A 17,665-nucleotide genomic window follows, 5' to 3' on the forward strand; every position below is an offset into this window, starting at 1 on the left:
AGTGTGAGGGGGGCAAATGGAAGTGCAAAAAGCTGCATGACTTTGAAAACGCAACAGTTATTTTTATTCATGCAAGTGCTTGTGCTTGGGGATATTTGTGAAATACAAAATAGAGCTCCTGTATACTTCATGAAAAAAGTGGAACTGTGCAAGAGCTATACATGTAACTGGTATAAGGAATTTTCCACATGATTTAACCCATTAATTATGGAGATAGAAAGAAACTGAGGTGCAGATAAATGAATCAAGAAAAGGCCCTTTTCAGATGCTTAAACACAGTAAATAATATGTAACAACCCCTTTTTACTAAGTTGGTAAGAAATCCTCATTTGCAACTCTGCAGGGTTGTCCCATTTATGTCTCATGAGCAGGACTTACCTGATGTCTACACTACTATATTTTCAGCAACAAAGTCTCTTTCTCCCAGACTTCTAATTTTTAAACTATACAGTTTGTAATGGTGCAGTTGCTCATCTGCTATTTTATGCTTTTTAATTTTGTTACTAGCTCGGTGCATGTTTCTTATTTATTCTTGGTTAAGCTGCCCTGAGAATATTTATAGTGAAGTATAGCAAAATATTTTTTAAAATACTAAAAAAAAAAAAAAACACATGAAAAGGTTTTGTACAAATGAAAAGTTGCTGTATTTTACACACTGTCTAATAGCAATGTCTGAATGTCCTTACAGATTTTCAACTTGTGTCACCAGCCAATATACACTACTGTTTATAAGGGTAAATTCAGACTCACAAATAAATAAAGGGTACTAAGGTTTTTAATAAGGGCAACAAAAAAAATCATTTCACCAATATAGATTCACATTACAGTACATCAATATTGACAGCATTCTCTTTTGTCTATTTTTGGTACATAAGATGGAACCTCTCTACATAACCTCATAAGGCTTCAGTAACTAAGAGTAAAAAACCTATTAGTTTACAATTTCTTTAAAAAATTTTGAAAGACACAGCAAGTTCTAAACTTTAGTAGTGCTACCCATACACAACTACCTGGTTTCAGAACCCAATAAAATCCCCGACTCTCTTTCAAGGAAGCTCTGCAACAGTGAAGTTGTGCAATATGGATGATGTTTATTATGATCCCTCCCCCCCCAAAGAAATTACACATGGCACATCCTCATTCATATTTTGCAATGTAAAAAGTTACAAACATATCTAACCAAATAAATAATAATTAAAAAATGAACGTGTGTGTGTGTTAAGAACCCTAAAACCACTATGCAGAATAATGGCCACTTTCTCTCACAGATTATTTACATGGTAATACCCAGCTGAGGGTACACTGCTACAAAACATGTTAAATGAAGAGTAAACTTGAAATGTTTCCCCCCAATAATAAAAATCTAGCAGCTTGGCTAACTAATGCTGTTGTGTTTTCTTTTTTTCCATGGAGAGTTTGGGAAATGTTTAATCTATGTCTTCATCCAGTTCATAATTGTCTTTATCATAAATATCTTTTACTAAAAGAACCCGTACAAGCATGTTTTCCAAAGTATTGCGATCCACTGAGGTGGAGGTGTACCATACTGGATTGTCTGAGGAAACTGGGTAGGCTGGCTGCAAATAGAACACATCCATTCTCTGGCTGAGATTTGGTGGGCTGGAAGTGAAGAGGAAAAGTTAGAACTGTACAAGTTCATCTAATCTGCACATACATTTACAACTTCAAGTGTAATCATACCAACTTAGAAATACAGTGCACCCGCTCCTTATATGGGTGCGCCTTATGTGGCTTCCAGTTTACACGGAAGCTGCGCTGTAATTGTTTGAATGGTGTGTGTGGCCACTGCGTGCTCGTGCACCGCACCACCACGTGCACGAGCCCCATTCAGTATAATGGAGCTCGAACATAGGCGGAATTCACCTTATGCCTTGGGTCCACTGTATGTTAGAACATAATGCTTAATGAAAAGGTGCTAACTAACATTATCTAATGTTATCTCATGACCTCATATCTTGAAAGGCAAAAAGGTAATAATTATCCATAAACCTCTTTATGAAAAGTTTCTAACACAGGCTTCATAAAATTAGCTTCTCTGAAACAGTAGTGTAGCGCTTTGTCCTACTTCCATACAAGGGTAAGGATCTCAATCCATTTGGAAACAATGACAAGCTACTAAAGTCACTAAACTTAAGCTTGGTACTTAAACTAGGCAATCTGCACTAAAAAAAAAATCTCCTACAGAATTTCACAGTGCTCTCACTCTTGGACAACTGGATATAACATGAAGCCTGAAAAGCCTAAGGATGATTAAATGTAGAATTTTTTACTGATGCATTTCTGTGTGTTCCCTTAATGGTATTTGTGGTTTCCTACACTATGAATTCATGTCCATTACTCGCCCTAATGGCTTTTTGCAGAAGCAAAAGAGAAATGGAATTAATGTAGCGATCCCTCTCTCCCAAACTGTTGCAATTATATTTTAAAAACCCATAAATTCATAATGAGTTGAATGAAGCATTATGTGCATCTGCTTGTAAAGCTGATATGCAACTATGCTGGGGGGGGGGGGAGAGAAATGGAGATGCAGACATAGGTGGTTACTAAACATAGTTGATATTAATTGTATTAATAAAGCAAATCTACATTTTGTCTCTTTTTAAATACTGTCTTCTGACAACAGCTCTCCCTGACAGAAGGCTTACAAAATCTCTATTAAATATACAAAGGAAACTGCCAAGAGACAAATACACTAACTGTCCCTCCCCCTCATTATTATTTTTTTAAATACCTCTTAGATAAGTAGCATTCAAACATTTTCACAGGACATCTAGAAGGATCTGCTGTGTTTTCAGATTGTTCAAATACTGGCTCATCATCTTCATGTTTCCTCTTTCCAGTAGTTATTTTATCTTCTAAAACAGAAAAAAAAGAATACTGTGAAGAAAACAAGTGATATAGGCCTCCATCTAACATCCCCTCAGTATAGCATAAATATCTGCATGTGGGATTATGCTACACTGAGCCATGTACTCTCCCACCAACTTAACGTAAAGCCCCTGAAGTTGCCATTAATTGCTTTGCTACAAGCAGGGAGGATCAAACACTACCTCCCCACAGAGCAAGATGCTATGGTGATTACAGAAAAGCTGAGATGTCTTGAGGACCCCAGTGGATCTCAGCACTGTTGCCATCCTTGTGCATCTGGCTATGTGGCCCTTCTCTCATCTTGGTGGCACATCACAAAGTACAGACTGGCCATGTGGGGCAGAAAGTCCAAAAAGGGGAGCATTTTGGGCACTGCAGAGGGAAGAAGGGAATCCCAACCCCCACAATACCCAAAAAATTAGACCTTTCTAGGTAAACAAAAAATGTGTGAAGTTTATCTTTGATTAGCAGTGACGAGAAAAAAAAACATGAGGGCTGTCTGGATTAAGTAAGTCATTATTTAAATCAAACTTTCAACATTAAAACCAAAGCAAATACCAGCTCTTCAATTCTCTCTGACGCACAACTGCCAAATTTGGAAATTACTGCTTTGTGCAAACTCGAGAGAGTTACAGTCTCAACGAGTGAGTAGGAGAAGCATGCATGAGGGAGTCTTTCCTTATCTCTTGGGATAGTGCATATTGAGCCTAAACCAAGGGATCCCTGTTCCATCATCATCATCATCATCATCATCATCATCATCATCATTATTATTATTAACCTTTATTTGCTCCAAGTACTGGTACTGTAAGGGAACAGAGTCCTGTCTCCACAAAGAAATCAACTGACTGTCAAAGAAAAGCTCTTTATTTCACTTGTAATTAATTCAGTATGAAAAATGTGAAGGAATGAGGCTTGCTGTATGAGACAGTGGTGGGGTAAAATTTAAAAGGAAAAACACAATCAAGTTATTTAAAGGAAAATAAGAAGACAAGTCCTTTACATAACTATAACTGCTCTACCATAGCTTTGGGAAAGCACTATAGCTCAGCAGTAGACTTCTGCTTTCCAAAAGGTCCCCAGTTCAATATCGCCATCTCCAAAGAGAGTTGAGAAAGTCTTCTTGAAAAATCCTGGAGAACTGCTGCCAGTAGTCAGTGTAGATGATACTAAGCTAGTCAGACCATAAAAGAAAGTTCCTCAGTTCATCTGTCCTCTTGGTCATGCCTCTCACTTGGAAAAGAGCCCAACATTTCAAATTTCCCCTCAAATCTCAGAGTAATGGATCTGAAGAGGAGAATTCTTAAAGCAAATCAGCTCTGTAAACCAGAACAGCTGGTAAGCATCAATTCACTTGGCCTTAGTCTACTGGATTTTCTAACAAGCAGACCAGAGGCTTTTTAGCTGGGCATAATAATTACATTGGAATGTCATATTACCTTCATTATCCGTTCCACATAAGGAGGAAACCTGATACCTAAGACAAGCTTTGCTTTCCATCGTTAATGGATTTTGCTTCAAATGTCTATAAACCGTGGCAAAGGAAAGTCGTAAGTGCTGTTCCACAGTTTTCAGGCCAAAGTACTTGGTATTGAAGTAGAACAGCGTATTTAGAAGAGCAGCTGGAGAATGGGATCCTAGCTGTTTTATCCTCCAGAGATAATCTTCTTCAACCCGAGAAAATATTGAGCCTGGAAGGAAAAAAGGCAAATGTATAAATAATAATTTTGTAAATTAGCAAAAACATAGTAGTCTGAGCTTTTGTGTGTGTGTGTGCACCATCAAGTCACCTCTAGACTTATGGTGACCCTATGAACTTCAAGAAATACTCAGAAGTAATTTTGCCAGTTCCCTCCTCTAAAATGTAGCACCTGGTATTCCTTGGTGATTTCCCATCCAAATACTACTATAATGCCTGCTAGGTTTCCTGATACATACCAATGGTTGAAGAGCTAAATTATTCCTTCAGAAGCTAGTTAACTAATGCAGCCAAATTCAACTGGAATCATGTCCAGAACCTTATTGTAGGAAGTAGAGTATCACTGTAAGATAACATCTTGCGCCTTGAGACAGCTAAAGTATCTTTCAAAAAAATCAAAGTTCTCCAGAACAGAACTCTGGCGCTAAGAGCACCTCTCCTTCCTGACCTTCTAAAGGACTCTGATAATTAGGAGAATGAATGATACCAAGCCCTAATACATGGCAATATTAGGATATAATTTCTTTCATTATTGGTATGGTGAGTAACATCTTGGAAGCCTAGTGTTCTATAGGAAGCAAACCAATCAACTTGTAAAAGACCAAACATTCTCTGAGGAACTCAAAGGATGTTGGGATCCTGGATCCAATTTCCTGGGTCTAGAAATGTCAACTGAAAAAGCTGCCTTTATAATCTGGGTCTACAGAAAATGTTGAGCTATCATTTATTTGATAATATTCTGCCCATACCATCAACTATTTGTTCCACCCTATCAATTAATGTGCTCTTTCTCCATGAGGTTCTCCATGTATGTTCTGATAAACACAAGTAGATTTTGACTACTGGTGTGAATTATGTCAAGATTAGATGGGCAATTTTTGGTCTACATTCATGGTGCATCCCCCCCCTCCTGGAGATATTAGAAGCCATGAAATCATCATCCCTTGACAGAAAGCTCCCATACCACAAGCCTCTAGACTTCATCTTTCTTATTATGCATATTTCCAGATCCTGAAGAAGAGCTCCCTTCAAAATATTTCAAAACTTTCCCCATTATAGCAGGGCATTATCTTTCTCCTGAAAAAAGGCACTAACTTTCTGGATATGTACTCCTAAAATGGTAGACACACCCACTGAATGGGTTAGGAATATTAAAAAACAAAACAAAAACATGCCCATCAGAGGTTTCTAAGACAAGAGATCGTCCAGTTTAGAACAAGCATCAGATCTCTAAAACTGTGTAATCTGCTGCAAAAAAAGTACCCAAGCTTCTTGATTTAACTAAAAAATTCTCTTCAGAAATAAGAATCCCTCTTTGATGGCTATACAAGCCCAAATTCCATCACACATTGGGAAGGCTTAGAAATGTATGACATTTCTAAGGTTTTTCCTTCCCTCAAAAATAAACCCCAATAGAAATGGTCCAATCTGACAAATTAATTTCACAATTTCTCTAGCGAGGAGAAAACCAATAGAGATGTATATGAAAACATGGGAACCATCTATAGAATACATTAAGCAGATAAAAGAAGAAATTAGTGTGTTAGGATTTAATAGCTAGATAGTGAAGCCTTATTCTGGTTTTTGTTGTGTGTTGTTTTCATTATTGTAGAATGGTTAATAAATGGAATGTAGATAATTAGTGAGTACATATTTAGACTATATAAGGATTAACAGTACATAGGAGAGGGCAGTAGGGTTGCTAAGTAAGAATACAGCTAGGGAATATGTAGGAAGTCTTAATCTTTTTTTCCTCTATTTGCCTTTTGCTTATTTTCTTTCTATAGATATAGATATATGTTTTCTTTTGCTTTTTTTCTTTTTCCTTTCCTTTTCTTCTCAAATGGGGGAGAAAGGGAGGGACAAAAGAAGATGGTTTCCCCCCCCCCCCTCTTTCCCCACCTTCTTTTTCCATATATCTTCTTGGTGGCTGCTCCTGCCCTCTGGAATGCCCTTCCACAAGAAGCAAGGCTAGCCTCCTCTTTGCTTGCCTTTTGTCGGCAAGCAAAAACGGCTTTATTTAAACAGGCTCTTAATGTATAATCATGGGGTGGCTTGGCTATTTGTTATATAGGGTAGGTATCATGGTTTTAATGTTTGTAACTTTATTTTTAGATGAGATTTTAACTGTTTTATTGTAATACATTTTTAGAATTCCATTTGTGAGCTGCCTTGGGTCCCGTACAGGGAGAAGGACAGGTTACTCACCTGTAATGGTATTTCTTCGAGTGGTCATCTGCGAATACATACAAATGGGTTTTACTGCGCCTGCGCAGTGCTGTTCGGAAACTTCCAGAATCACTGGGCAAAGTACACTTTGCAACATATAGAAACTTTTTGGCGGTAGCCCTGCCCCCCTCCTATAAAGCCCCGGTTCCCACTCTTTTCCCCAGTTCCAAATTTTTCCGCCAAGAAGGCAATGTCAACAGAGCCAAACTGAGCAGGACACCGAGGGGAGGATGGGCGGGATTTGTATGTATTCGCAGATTACCACTCGAAGAAATACCGTTACAGGTGAGTAACCTGTCCTTCTTCGTGGTCTCTGCGAATCATACAAATGGGTTTAGACTGACAAGCTTAGGTAACGGCAGAGGGAGTGTCCTGAAACCAAGCTAGGTAAACAACTGTTTTTATTTTCACAATAAACCTTGTAAACAGTCAAACATGAGTCAGTCGCTCTTTGTTACCTGAGGAATACCTGAACAGTGTAAATTAAGGCAACCATGGTAACAACACAGGTGATTACAGTACCAAGAGGTAGAAACCGAGGTACATAAATCCAGAAACCCAGCAATCATTGTCAGTAAACAACATATCCAAAGGAATTCAACTGTACACACAGCATAGTAGAACCGTGCAATCTATGCAAAAATGCATAACAATGCAGTCAATGCAATCCCGAAACTAACACTGCCCTCCCAAAGGCTGCATCCCTCTTGGACCTGGTGTCCAGCCTGTAATGCTTAATAAAGGTCAAAGGCTGGGACCAGACAGCAGCCTTACATATGTCCTCTAAGGAGATTCCTGCAAGGAAGGCAGAGGATGCAGCTACCGCCCTGGTTGCATGCAAGCACACCCTGGCCAGAGTTGATTTGCCCGACAGTTCATAGCCGAGATGGATGGTATTTGCCACCCATTTGGACAGTCTCTGAGCCGACACCGGCAGTCCCTTCCTAGGTTCTGAATAACATTGAAAAAGTCTTTCGAAACGACTCGAACCCGAAGTTCTGTCCAGATAGAACGCCAAAGCCCTGCGAACGTCCAGCATATGCAGGCTGTGCTCCTCAGCAGTGGACGGGTTCGAAGCCAGGGAAGGCAAAACAATGTCCTGACATATGTGGAAAAATGAAACTACCTTAGGGAGGAAGGTGATGTCGGTTCGGAGCACCACTTTGTCTTTGTGGAACTGAAGGAAGGGTTCATCCCTCGGTAAGGCACAAAGTTCTCCAGCCCGACGGGCAGAAGTGATGGCCACAAGGAAGGCAGTCTTCCAAGTCAGCAGTCTTAAGTCTGTTGTGGCCAAGGGTTCAAAGGGTTTGGACTGGAGGGCGGACAGCACAACGTCCAAGCTCCAAGCTGGGGCAGGAGCCGAAACCTGTGGGTGAAGGTTATTACAACCTTTTAGAAAGTTTTTGACAAGGGGGTCCCTGAAAAAAGAAGGCAGACCATCATATTGAAAATAAGAACAAATGGCAGAAAGATAACATTTCACGGACGTGAGGCACAAGCCCACGTCCATTAACGACATCAGGAACTCCAGCACCACCGGTACCGTGACGCGGTGTGGTGGCAGGTGCTTCTCATCAAGGAAGTTTAGAAACCTTCTCCACTTGGAGGCGTAGGACCTCTGGGTCACCGGTTTCTGCGCGGCCCGGATCACCCTCTGCACTGACGGTGGGAGCAATGTCAGCGGAGCCTCCATGCTACCATCGGTAGCGTGTCGATGTCCGGGTGTTGGACTCTCCCGTCTTGGAGAGTAAGAAGGTCGTTGGAGAGGTGAAGAAGCGACAGGAACCACGGCTGTCTCGGCCACCACGGAGGATCACATCGACGTGGTCTCTCAACATCTTCGAGACCACCCTGGTGAGCAGAGGGAACGGGGGAAAGGCGTAGAGCATCTCCCCGGACCAATTGAAGGCGAACGCATCTCCGAGGGATCTCTCGTGTCGCATTCGGGAACAGAACTGGGGACAATGGCTGTTGGAGGCCGTTGCAAACAGGTCGATTCGAGGGGTTCCCCACCAACAAAACAGGTCGTAGACCATCTCTGGATGAAGCCTCCACCCGTGGCAGGTTGAGGCGGTCCTGCTGAGGCGATCCGCCAAGGTGTTTTCGTCTCCCGGCAGGTGAATTGCCTGGAGAGGGATGCCCCTCGGGATAAACCAGTCCCAGATTCTCAAGGTGATGTCCAGGAGGGTCCTCGACTTGGTACCTCCTTGTTTGTTGACATAATACATCACGGTTGTGTTGTCCGTTCTGAGAAGGATCACCTTGTCCGTGACGCTGGATTCAAAGGCCTTCAGAGCTTTCTCCACAGCCAGCATTTCCAATGCGTTGATGTGGAGGGCACCCTCCTGCCGAAACCACCTCTCCTTCACACAAAGGTCCAAGAGATGAGCGCCCCAGCCTTCCATTGACGCATCCGTTGTTAGGGTCAACTGCGGTTGGGGCTGGACAAAGGGCATGCTGACGCAAACATTGCGGGAGTCTAGCCACCACAACAGGGAAGCGGCGATGGGCCTCGGTATGGTGAGCCATCTGTCTGGAGGGTCTGACATGGGGTCGAAGAACCAGGACTGAAGAGGCCTCAGCCGTAACCTTGCCCATGGGGTGATGAACGTAGTGGACGCCATGTGTCCCAGGGCAACCTGGACGTCCCTGGCCCTCACTCTCCTGTGGGCCCGAACGACCTGCACTGCGACTGACAAAGTTTGGAAACGGTCCTGAGGGAGATATGCGGTGCATTCTACGGAGTCGAGAATGGAGCCGATGAACCGGACCTGCTTGGCTGGGACCAGGTGAGACTTTTCCAGGTTGACAACCAGCCCCAAGTCCAACAGGAGATGCAGCATGAAGCGGATGGCGCTCTGCAGCTCTTCTCGTGAGGGGGCTGCAAACAGCCAGTCGTCCAGGTATGGGAAGACCCTGAAGCCCTTTTGGTGAAGATAAGCCACCACCGGGGCCATGCACTTCGTGAAGACCCTTGGAGCTGTGGCCAGGCCGAACGGGAGGACGTTGTACTGGTACGCGACAGAGCCGGTGGCAAAGGCGAGGAATCTCCGGTGGGACTCCCGAATTCCCACATGAAAGTAAGCGTCTTTCAAATCCACTGTCGCGAACCAGAGGTCCTGGTGAAGCAATGGCAAAATGGAAGCTAAAGTCACTATATGGAAACGTCGGTATCGTAAAAAGGAATTAAGTCCCCTTAAGTCCAATATGGGTCTGATTCCACCATCTGACTTCGGTACCGTGAAGTACCTGGAAAAAAAGGCCCTGGACAGTAGTTCTGGTGGCAAGGGTGATATGGCCCCTTTTTGAAGGAGAGAGCGCACTTTGTCGAGAAGGGTGTCCGAGGGGGCAGTGGCAATAAATGCTCCGGTGGGAGGGAACTCTTCGAACTCGAGGGTGTAGCCCCTTCGGACGATGGTCAAGACCCAAGAGTCGGAAGTGATGGAGGCCCACATGGTGGCATAGGGCCAAAGAATGTTCAAAAAATAGGGGCTAGGCAAAACGAAATGCGCAGGGGGGCTTCATGCCCTCTTTTTAGGCTGGTCAGTATCCTGCCTTCGAGCCTTGCGATATTTAGGAGGGTAAGGCCGACGACCAGAAGAAGAAGAGGACTGGGATGGGTACCTCTGTCGCTGGGAGCCCTGTTGATTGAACTGGCGATCCTGATAGAATGGTCTCTGGGACTGACCTTGTTGGTGATGCCAGGGACGGAATCGCTTGCGGAACGGAGGAGTGCCCGGGGCAGACATGCCGTGCTTCCTAGCCGCCGCCTTCATTCTAAACTTTCTGTTTAGCTTGTCATCCGTGTCGGCATGGAAGAGCCCTGAGTCATCAATGGGCATCTCCTCGATTGCGGAGCGGACGCCTTGGTTGAGGTCCGACCCACAGAGCCAAGCATGACGTCGAAGCGCGATGGAGGCTGCCATGGCTCTACCGGTGCACTCCGCCATATTCCTGGACGCAGTAATCAGCCAGCTTCCGATTGAGTGAGCCTCGTTCCTGATCTCCGCCAAGGTGCGCTGCGCCTCATCAGGGACATCCGGAATGATCGGGGAGATTCCCTCCATGAGGGTCTGGACATAGGCCCCCATACAGGCGGTGTAATTTACAGCCTTGACCGTCAACGCTGACGCCGTGTATGCCTTCCTCACGAGGGCGTCAATCTTCTTGGCCTCCTTGTCCAGGGGGAGTGAGGATTGCCGTTGGGAGGAGGTGCCCTGAGCCCCCTCAACAATTGCGGAGTTCGGGCGAGGGTGGGAAGCCAGCCAGGGGGCATTGGGAGATGAGACCCTATAGAGGGACTCTATCTTGCGCAGCGGTCCCAAAAGAGAAGCGGGAGCGTCCCAGAAGCGTTTGACAAGGGACTCCAGCGAGGGCAGGAATGGTATCGACGGCGGTGTCTGAACCCGGCCTTGCACCCGTCGCTCGATCAGATCCTTGGCTGCCTCCTCAGGATAGGCCAACTCAATGTCCAAAGCACGGGAAATTTTAATAACGTGCTCGCTAAAAGAGTGCACGTCGTCGGTCGGCGAAGCAGGCTCTGGTTGGTGGAGGCCCAAGGAAAAGTCGTCCGCACGGTCATCATCGTCTGAAGGCACCTCGGATTCGGGGGAAAGGTCCGGCTCCGAGTCGGAGGGGATAGCATGCACCACCGTTCCCACTCTGGCCTGAGCTGTCCCACGGCGGAGAGGAGAGCGAGGGCGCGCCGAGATACGAGATGTCACGTCCTCTCGGTACCGATCGTTCCTAGGAGGAAACTTCAACATAGCCACGTCCCTGGGAACGACCATGTAAAATCTGTCAGACTCCGAGTCGTAGAAGTAGTCATCGGCATCTAAGTCCCGCACTGGTGAGGGCGTTGGCGACCTCCTCCCGTGAGAACAGACCCCTTCCTCGTCCAGGTCGACATCCAAAGCAGTTGTAGAGGCTGACGGCTCCGCGATTGGAGGATGACTCACCCCAACAGCTGGAACGTCCTCAGCGGCGGGCTTCTTATGGGGGGAGCGGCCCTTAGTGGTGCGTCGTCAGTCGGAGGACACTGGCCGGCGGTCCTTGGATCGCGGAGAACGAGATCGGGAGCGTGGGCAGCCTCGAGAGCCCTCCTTGTCTGTCCCGGCTTCGGAACGGGACTTGGCGTGATCCCGGAACTTAGCCTTCTTTGCCGCTGGGACCTCTGGAGTGGAACTGATCGTGGACGGAGCCCTCTTCTTAGAGGAAGCCGAATCCCGTGGCGCATCAGGCGGGAAGAACGGGATCGGGCTATCGGCAACCCTTGCAGCGGTCTTGACTTGGCTGCCGGTACCAGCCTTCGCGGTGGACGACCCAGAGCCATCCGTCTTGGTGGTCGATGAGCGCTCCTTGGGCATCTTGCCCTCCTTGGAGGGCTTATTACCGCCCTTAAGCCTGCTGGGGCTTGCATCCGATGCTGTAGCCACCCCGCGGGACTTATGACTAGTGGCCACCCGCTTAGAAGTCGTTGCCTCCTCCCGGACTGAGGCTGACGGAGTCAGGGGTGCCCCAGCATCCAACTTCTGAGGCAGATGGGCAGGCTTGGAGGTGGCACTGGGTTTCGAGGAACCACGGGCCACAGCAGGGGCCTGGTCGGTCCGCCTGAGATCCTGGGTCACAGAAACCAGGGCTGGTGGAGCGCTAGCCGGACTAGCCTGAGCTGGAGGCAAGGGGGCTGTGGTGGATGCAGACGGAGCCGACGAAGGACGGGGGTCCCCCTCCCGGATTTTCCCCTGGGCAATCGCGGAGGTCAGGCGGGACTCCCGATTTTTCCTGGCCTGGGAGGACATGGACTTACACAACTGGCAAGCCTTGGCATCATGGTCTCTTCCTAGGCAGAGAAGGCAGGATGAATGAGGGTCTTGGACGGGGACCTTTCCCCCGCAGACGTCACACTTCTTGAAGGGTGGCAACATCACACCAAAGACGACAGGCCAAAACGGAATCCAAACGCGAGGTCAACAGTCCGGTTGGTCAAACACACCGGGGAAGTCAGAAGAAGCGAAGTCCAAAAACAGTCCAAGTCAAAAGCCAAAACAGTGATTCGATAAGCAAGCTACGAGAGCGAAGTTCCAAACAGCAGCCAAGCGCGGCGGAAAAATGGAACTGGGGAAAAGAGCGGGAACCGGGGCTTTATAGGAGGAGGGCGGTGCTACCGCCAAAAAGTTTCTATATATTGCAAAGTGTACTTTGCCCAGTGATTCTGGAAGTTTCCGAACAGCACTGTGCAGGCACAGTAAAACCCATTTGTATGATTCGCAGAGACCACGAAGAAGAAAGACGGGATATAAATCAAATAAATAAATAAATAAATAAATAAATTTGGGGGGGGAGGGGGTGGGTTTTTCGGGCTATGTGATCATGTTCTAGAAGAGTTTCTTCCTGACGTTTCGCCAGCATCTGTGGCTGGCATCTTCAGAGAATGTTTGCCTGGAAAGGACTTGGGTATATACAGGGCTGGCTCTAGGTATTTGGCCACCCTAGACGAGAAATATTTTGCCCCCCCCCCCCCCCCCCCCGGTAGGCCCTCAAAGTGTAGGAAAAATATAGGGCACGATGTAGGGCAAATTGTAGGATGTTCAAGAAAAATGGAGGACACGACCAACTAAAAGCGAAAAAACATTAATAAAAACAATATAAATTCATGTTTCTAAGCAATGCTCAAAATGGAGAACATTTTGACATGCCTATCAGCATAACTCCAAGACCCAAATTCATAACTACTAATTCACTGGGAATAGGAAGAAGAAGAGAGAAAAATCACAGCACATGAAAGGAAGCCTTGGAGCATTCTGAGCATTGGAGCATTCTCTGAGACCAGGGTTCGAATTCTGGCTGAGCCATGAAAACTCACTGGGTGACCTTGGTCAAGTCACATTCTCTCAGCCTCAGAGGATGGCAAGGGCAAACCCCCTCTGAAGAAATCTTGCCAAGAAAACCCCAGGATGAGGTTGCCATAATTTGGAAATGACTTGGAGGCACACAAGAGCAACATCCACAATATGAGAAGGAAGCCAAGGTCCAAAGTGCACAGCAGAAAGAATCCAGTTTGAGACTGCTTTAACTTTCCTGGATTAGTGCTGGGGAATTCTGGGAACTGTAGTTCTGTGAGACGTTGAGCTTTCTCTGTCAGAAAGTTCTGGTGCCACAATAAACTACAAATCCCAGAACTCCCTAACACTGAGGGCAGCTAAAGCAGTCTCAGACTGGATTGTTTCTGCAGTGTGTTTTGGACTTTGGCTTTATGTCTGAAATCCTTGCTGCTAGGGCTCGGTGTATATATACATAAATATAGTATGTGTATGTATGTGTGTCTGTACACACACACACACGCACTTCTTAGGCTTCATTTCTTTATATGAACCAGGGCAGTTAAAGTGGTCTCCAAGTGGATTATTTCTGTATATATACATAAATATTGTATCTGTACACACACACACACACACACACACACACACACACACACTATATTTATGTATATATACAGAAATAATCCACTTGGAGACCACTTTAACTGCCCTGGTTCATATAAAGAAATGAACAACAACAAAAATAAAGTTGAGAACAACAAACTATCATCCCCAGAATTGTAGTTCCTGGGAACTGTGGCTTCTTGTAGCCCTAAAGCTCCCTTTGACAGAGAAGCCTGGCAGAGAATGTCTCCCTAAACTACCGTCCCCAGGATTCCCCAGCATGGAGCCAGGGCAGTTAAAGGAGTCTCAAAAAAGGGTTGATTTCTGCAGTGTGTGTCTATTTCGGAGCCCCTAGTCCTAGAGGGAAGGCTGGGAAAGGAGGACCCACCTGTCCTGCCAGCAGCCCCAACTGCCTGCTCTTCTTGGCTGGGCTCTCAAGGTTCCCTTGGATGCATGAAGAGAGGCACATGCCTTTTTGCCTGGGCTCCTCTCCTCCCCAGCGCCCCCCCCCCCTTTCCAGGGCGAAAAGCATCAGGAGGACGAGGAGGCTCCTCTTTCTTCTTATTGTTGTTTTCGGGTGCCTCCAAGTCCTTTCCCTCCCAGCCTCTCTCCTCTTCCTCTGGTGACTCGCGCCTCTTGAGGGAAGGAGGCGGGGCTTCTGGGACTTCTCCCTCTGCCTTTCCCTGTTGGGGCAGCAAAGCCCAGCAAACCCAGGGCAGCAGAAGGAGCACTTTTGGCGCCCTGGGGTTGGAGCTGCTGGCGCACATACTCCAGCCAAGCGCCCTCTGCCTTTCCCTGCTGCTGCTCCTGCTGCCCTGGATTTGCTGGGCTGTGCTGCCCAGGGAAAGGCAGAGGGTGCTTGGCTGGAGCGTGCATGCGCGCAGCTCCAGTCCCAGGGTGCCATACTCACTCCTCCTGCTGCTCGGCTGGGGCTAGAGCTGCGCAAGCGCACGCTCCAGCCAAGCGCCCTCTGCTTTCCCTGGGCAGCGCTGCCCAGCAAACCCAGGGCAGCAGGAGAAGAGTGGCGCCCTGGGCTCGGTCAGAGCTGTGTGTGCCCGTGCGATCCAAGAGGGGCTCAAATTGTGCCCCTGATCTTCCTGTGCCCCAGGCGACTGCCTAGGTCACCTATATGGAAGAGCCGGCCCTGAGTATATACACTGTGTGACCTGGAAAGGCAGGAGTGATTTGTATGTGTATTGTTTTGTTGCTAATGGCAGGCCTCATTAGCAATACACATGCAAATCACTCCTGCCTTTCCAGGTCACATAATATATATACCCAAGTCCTTTTCAGGCAAACACTCTCTGAAGATGCCCGCCACAGATGCAAAACCAGTTTTATTTAAGCAGGCTTTTTATGTATAATCATGGGGTGGCTTGGCTAGTTGTTATATAGGGTGAGTATCATGGTTTTAGTGTGGTTTTAATGTTTGTAACTTTATGTTATTTTTAGATGAGATTTTAACTGTTTTATTGTAATACGTTTTTAGAATTCTATTTGTGAGCTGAAAAACCCACAAAAAACTATGGATGCCGGCCATGAAAGCCTTCGACTTCACAAATAAATGAATAGTTTGTGTTTATGTGTTTACTCAATTATTGAATAAAAATCATTTTAATAAATAAAAAACCAAACCCCAAATGTACTTTGATTTCTTTCTTTCTTTCTTTCTTTCTTTCTGTTAGTCTTGACGGTGCTAGTGCTATAAGATCTCTTTACATACTTTTTTTCTTTACTTTTAATTCAGGGTGAAGAGAAAAGGAAGGCTATAGAATTCCCAGATTTCTCTTTTACCATTCCTCAGATATAAGTTTTCTTTTAAAGATCTATCTGGCCAGGAGCAGACATTATGTAATTCTAGAAACCATGATCTCCGCAGTATCTGACCAGTGAGGAGATATATAATGTAGACTTTTCCTTATAAGCCAATATCACCCTCTTGTGGCCAGGAAAAGTGTTGTAGCCCAATATCTGACACTAAATATTGGTGGGCTTGAGGAAATAAAGCAGCAAGATGGCTCTTCCTAGCTGGTTCCCTCTAGCATCCTCTGATTTCACTAAATATCCACTCACTGTCTGTGGGTATTTTGTCCCCTTGGTGTATGAGCTCTGTATTCTCTTACACAGTTAACTCCTCTCCCTCTTCAATGTGTTTCTATCTCTGACACCAAGGACAAAATAGTGCATTGAAGGACCTGGCAAAACATTCCCAACTGAAGTAGGCTGGCCTGTATGTGATGGCTTGAACCATGATGGCAAGTACTGTCTGTATGACAGGGCTTGAATCTTGATCACAATGACTGTCGTGCACTGGATCACCTGAGAACTGTCTTTGCTATTGTGGGGATAAAGCACTTATTATTGTTATTATTTTCCAGCTTCTGAGACACAAGTAGCTTACAAATTAAATTGACAAGTCCACAACTGCCTCACCAGGATCTGAAGCCTACTTTTGATTTTGGTTCCCTATCTGTCTTATTTGAGAAATAATAAATTTATTCTCTGACTTGTTAGATTTCCTAGTTAATGTTCAGTGAACTCCAGCACAAAACAGAGAAATATATGAAGTTAAAAACAGATAATATGAGTTGAATGTAAAGATTCTTCTCCTCAAAGGCTACACACACTAAGATGAAAAAAACCTAAAGAACTAAAATCTTGATGAAAAGCATAGGAATGATTAAGGATGAGAGGAATGGAGAATAACATGAGTAACACAATGTTCTGGAAGGGAAGGACTACTGGCTCCAAAACCAAGACAGAAATTGTAGGTCATATGATCCCTGCCTTCCTTGTCTGGTGCCATGAGGAAATGTTAACTATTTTGGAAGTCTCATTCACATCAACCTAGGAAATAGGCTGAACCAAACTAAATTGTTCACCCTCTCAGAATAAAAAAAAGTGATCTTAGCTCTTCAGACTGACTCATAAATTTAAAGTTATACTTCATCACAATACAATTCATGAAACATATTTATAATTCTACATGTTAAAAAAGTATTGTGACTTGTACTGGTCTGAAATGGATAAGGAACATAAGATCAGAAAGAAGAGACAAAAATGATAGCAACAAGTTACCATCTGGAAGTATGCTTGGTTGCCAGCTTCTGAGTATTTTATTTATTTCCTGCTCAAATGTTTGATAATTAGGATCCAAAAAGATATTATCCTTTCGATTGCTTCCGGTCAGATACTATAGAAAAAGAAAAGTATAAAATTTAGTATACAAACAAACAAAAAGATGAACATTTACTTTAGAAAAAAAAATGTTTCTTCATGAAAGTAAAGCATATCACATATGATCGCATTTCACTGAAAAGATAACAACTGTCCCTCTGTTTAACAACTCTGTTGAGGCTTGCTAAATGGAAAAATATGGGAGTGAGATCCAAGAAGTTGGACCAAGAAGTTTTGATGCAGCAATCCA

General features: G+C 45.2%; 1 protein-coding gene across 7 annotated transcripts in view; it reads right to left on the reverse strand.

The window, feature by feature from the left end:
- Window positions 1-735: 735 nt before the first annotated feature.
- The window catches only part of ZMYM2 (zinc finger MYM-type containing 2), a 130,713-nt gene continuing 113,783 nt past the window's right edge, over window positions 736-17,665 (reverse strand). For 4 of the 7 annotated variants that reach the window (XM_089512650.1, XM_089512646.1, XM_089512648.1 and 1 more), the window contains 4 exons: window positions 17,317-17,431; window positions 4,329-4,580; window positions 2,753-2,876; window positions 738-1,620 (listed from right to left, as the gene is read on the reverse strand). In XM_089512650.1, the coding sequence (XP_089368776.1) occupies window positions 1,428-1,620; window positions 2,753-2,876; window positions 4,329-4,580; window positions 17,317-17,431 (684 nt within the window). In that variant the 3' untranslated portion in view covers window positions 738-1,427. Of the gene's footprint in view, window positions 1,621-2,752; window positions 2,877-4,328; window positions 4,581-17,316; window positions 17,432-17,665 lie in introns of all 7 variants that reach the window. The other 3 variants (XM_089512651.1, XM_089512652.1, XM_089512653.1) reach the window with 3 other exon arrangements.

Source organism: Sceloporus occidentalis, unplaced genomic scaffold (genome assembly GCF_023333645.1).
Source record: "Sceloporus occidentalis isolate IW3139 unplaced genomic scaffold, rSceOcc1.0.p SCAF_2, whole genome shotgun sequence".
Taxonomy (NCBI): Eukaryota; Metazoa; Chordata; class Lepidosauria; order Squamata; family Phrynosomatidae; genus Sceloporus; species Sceloporus occidentalis.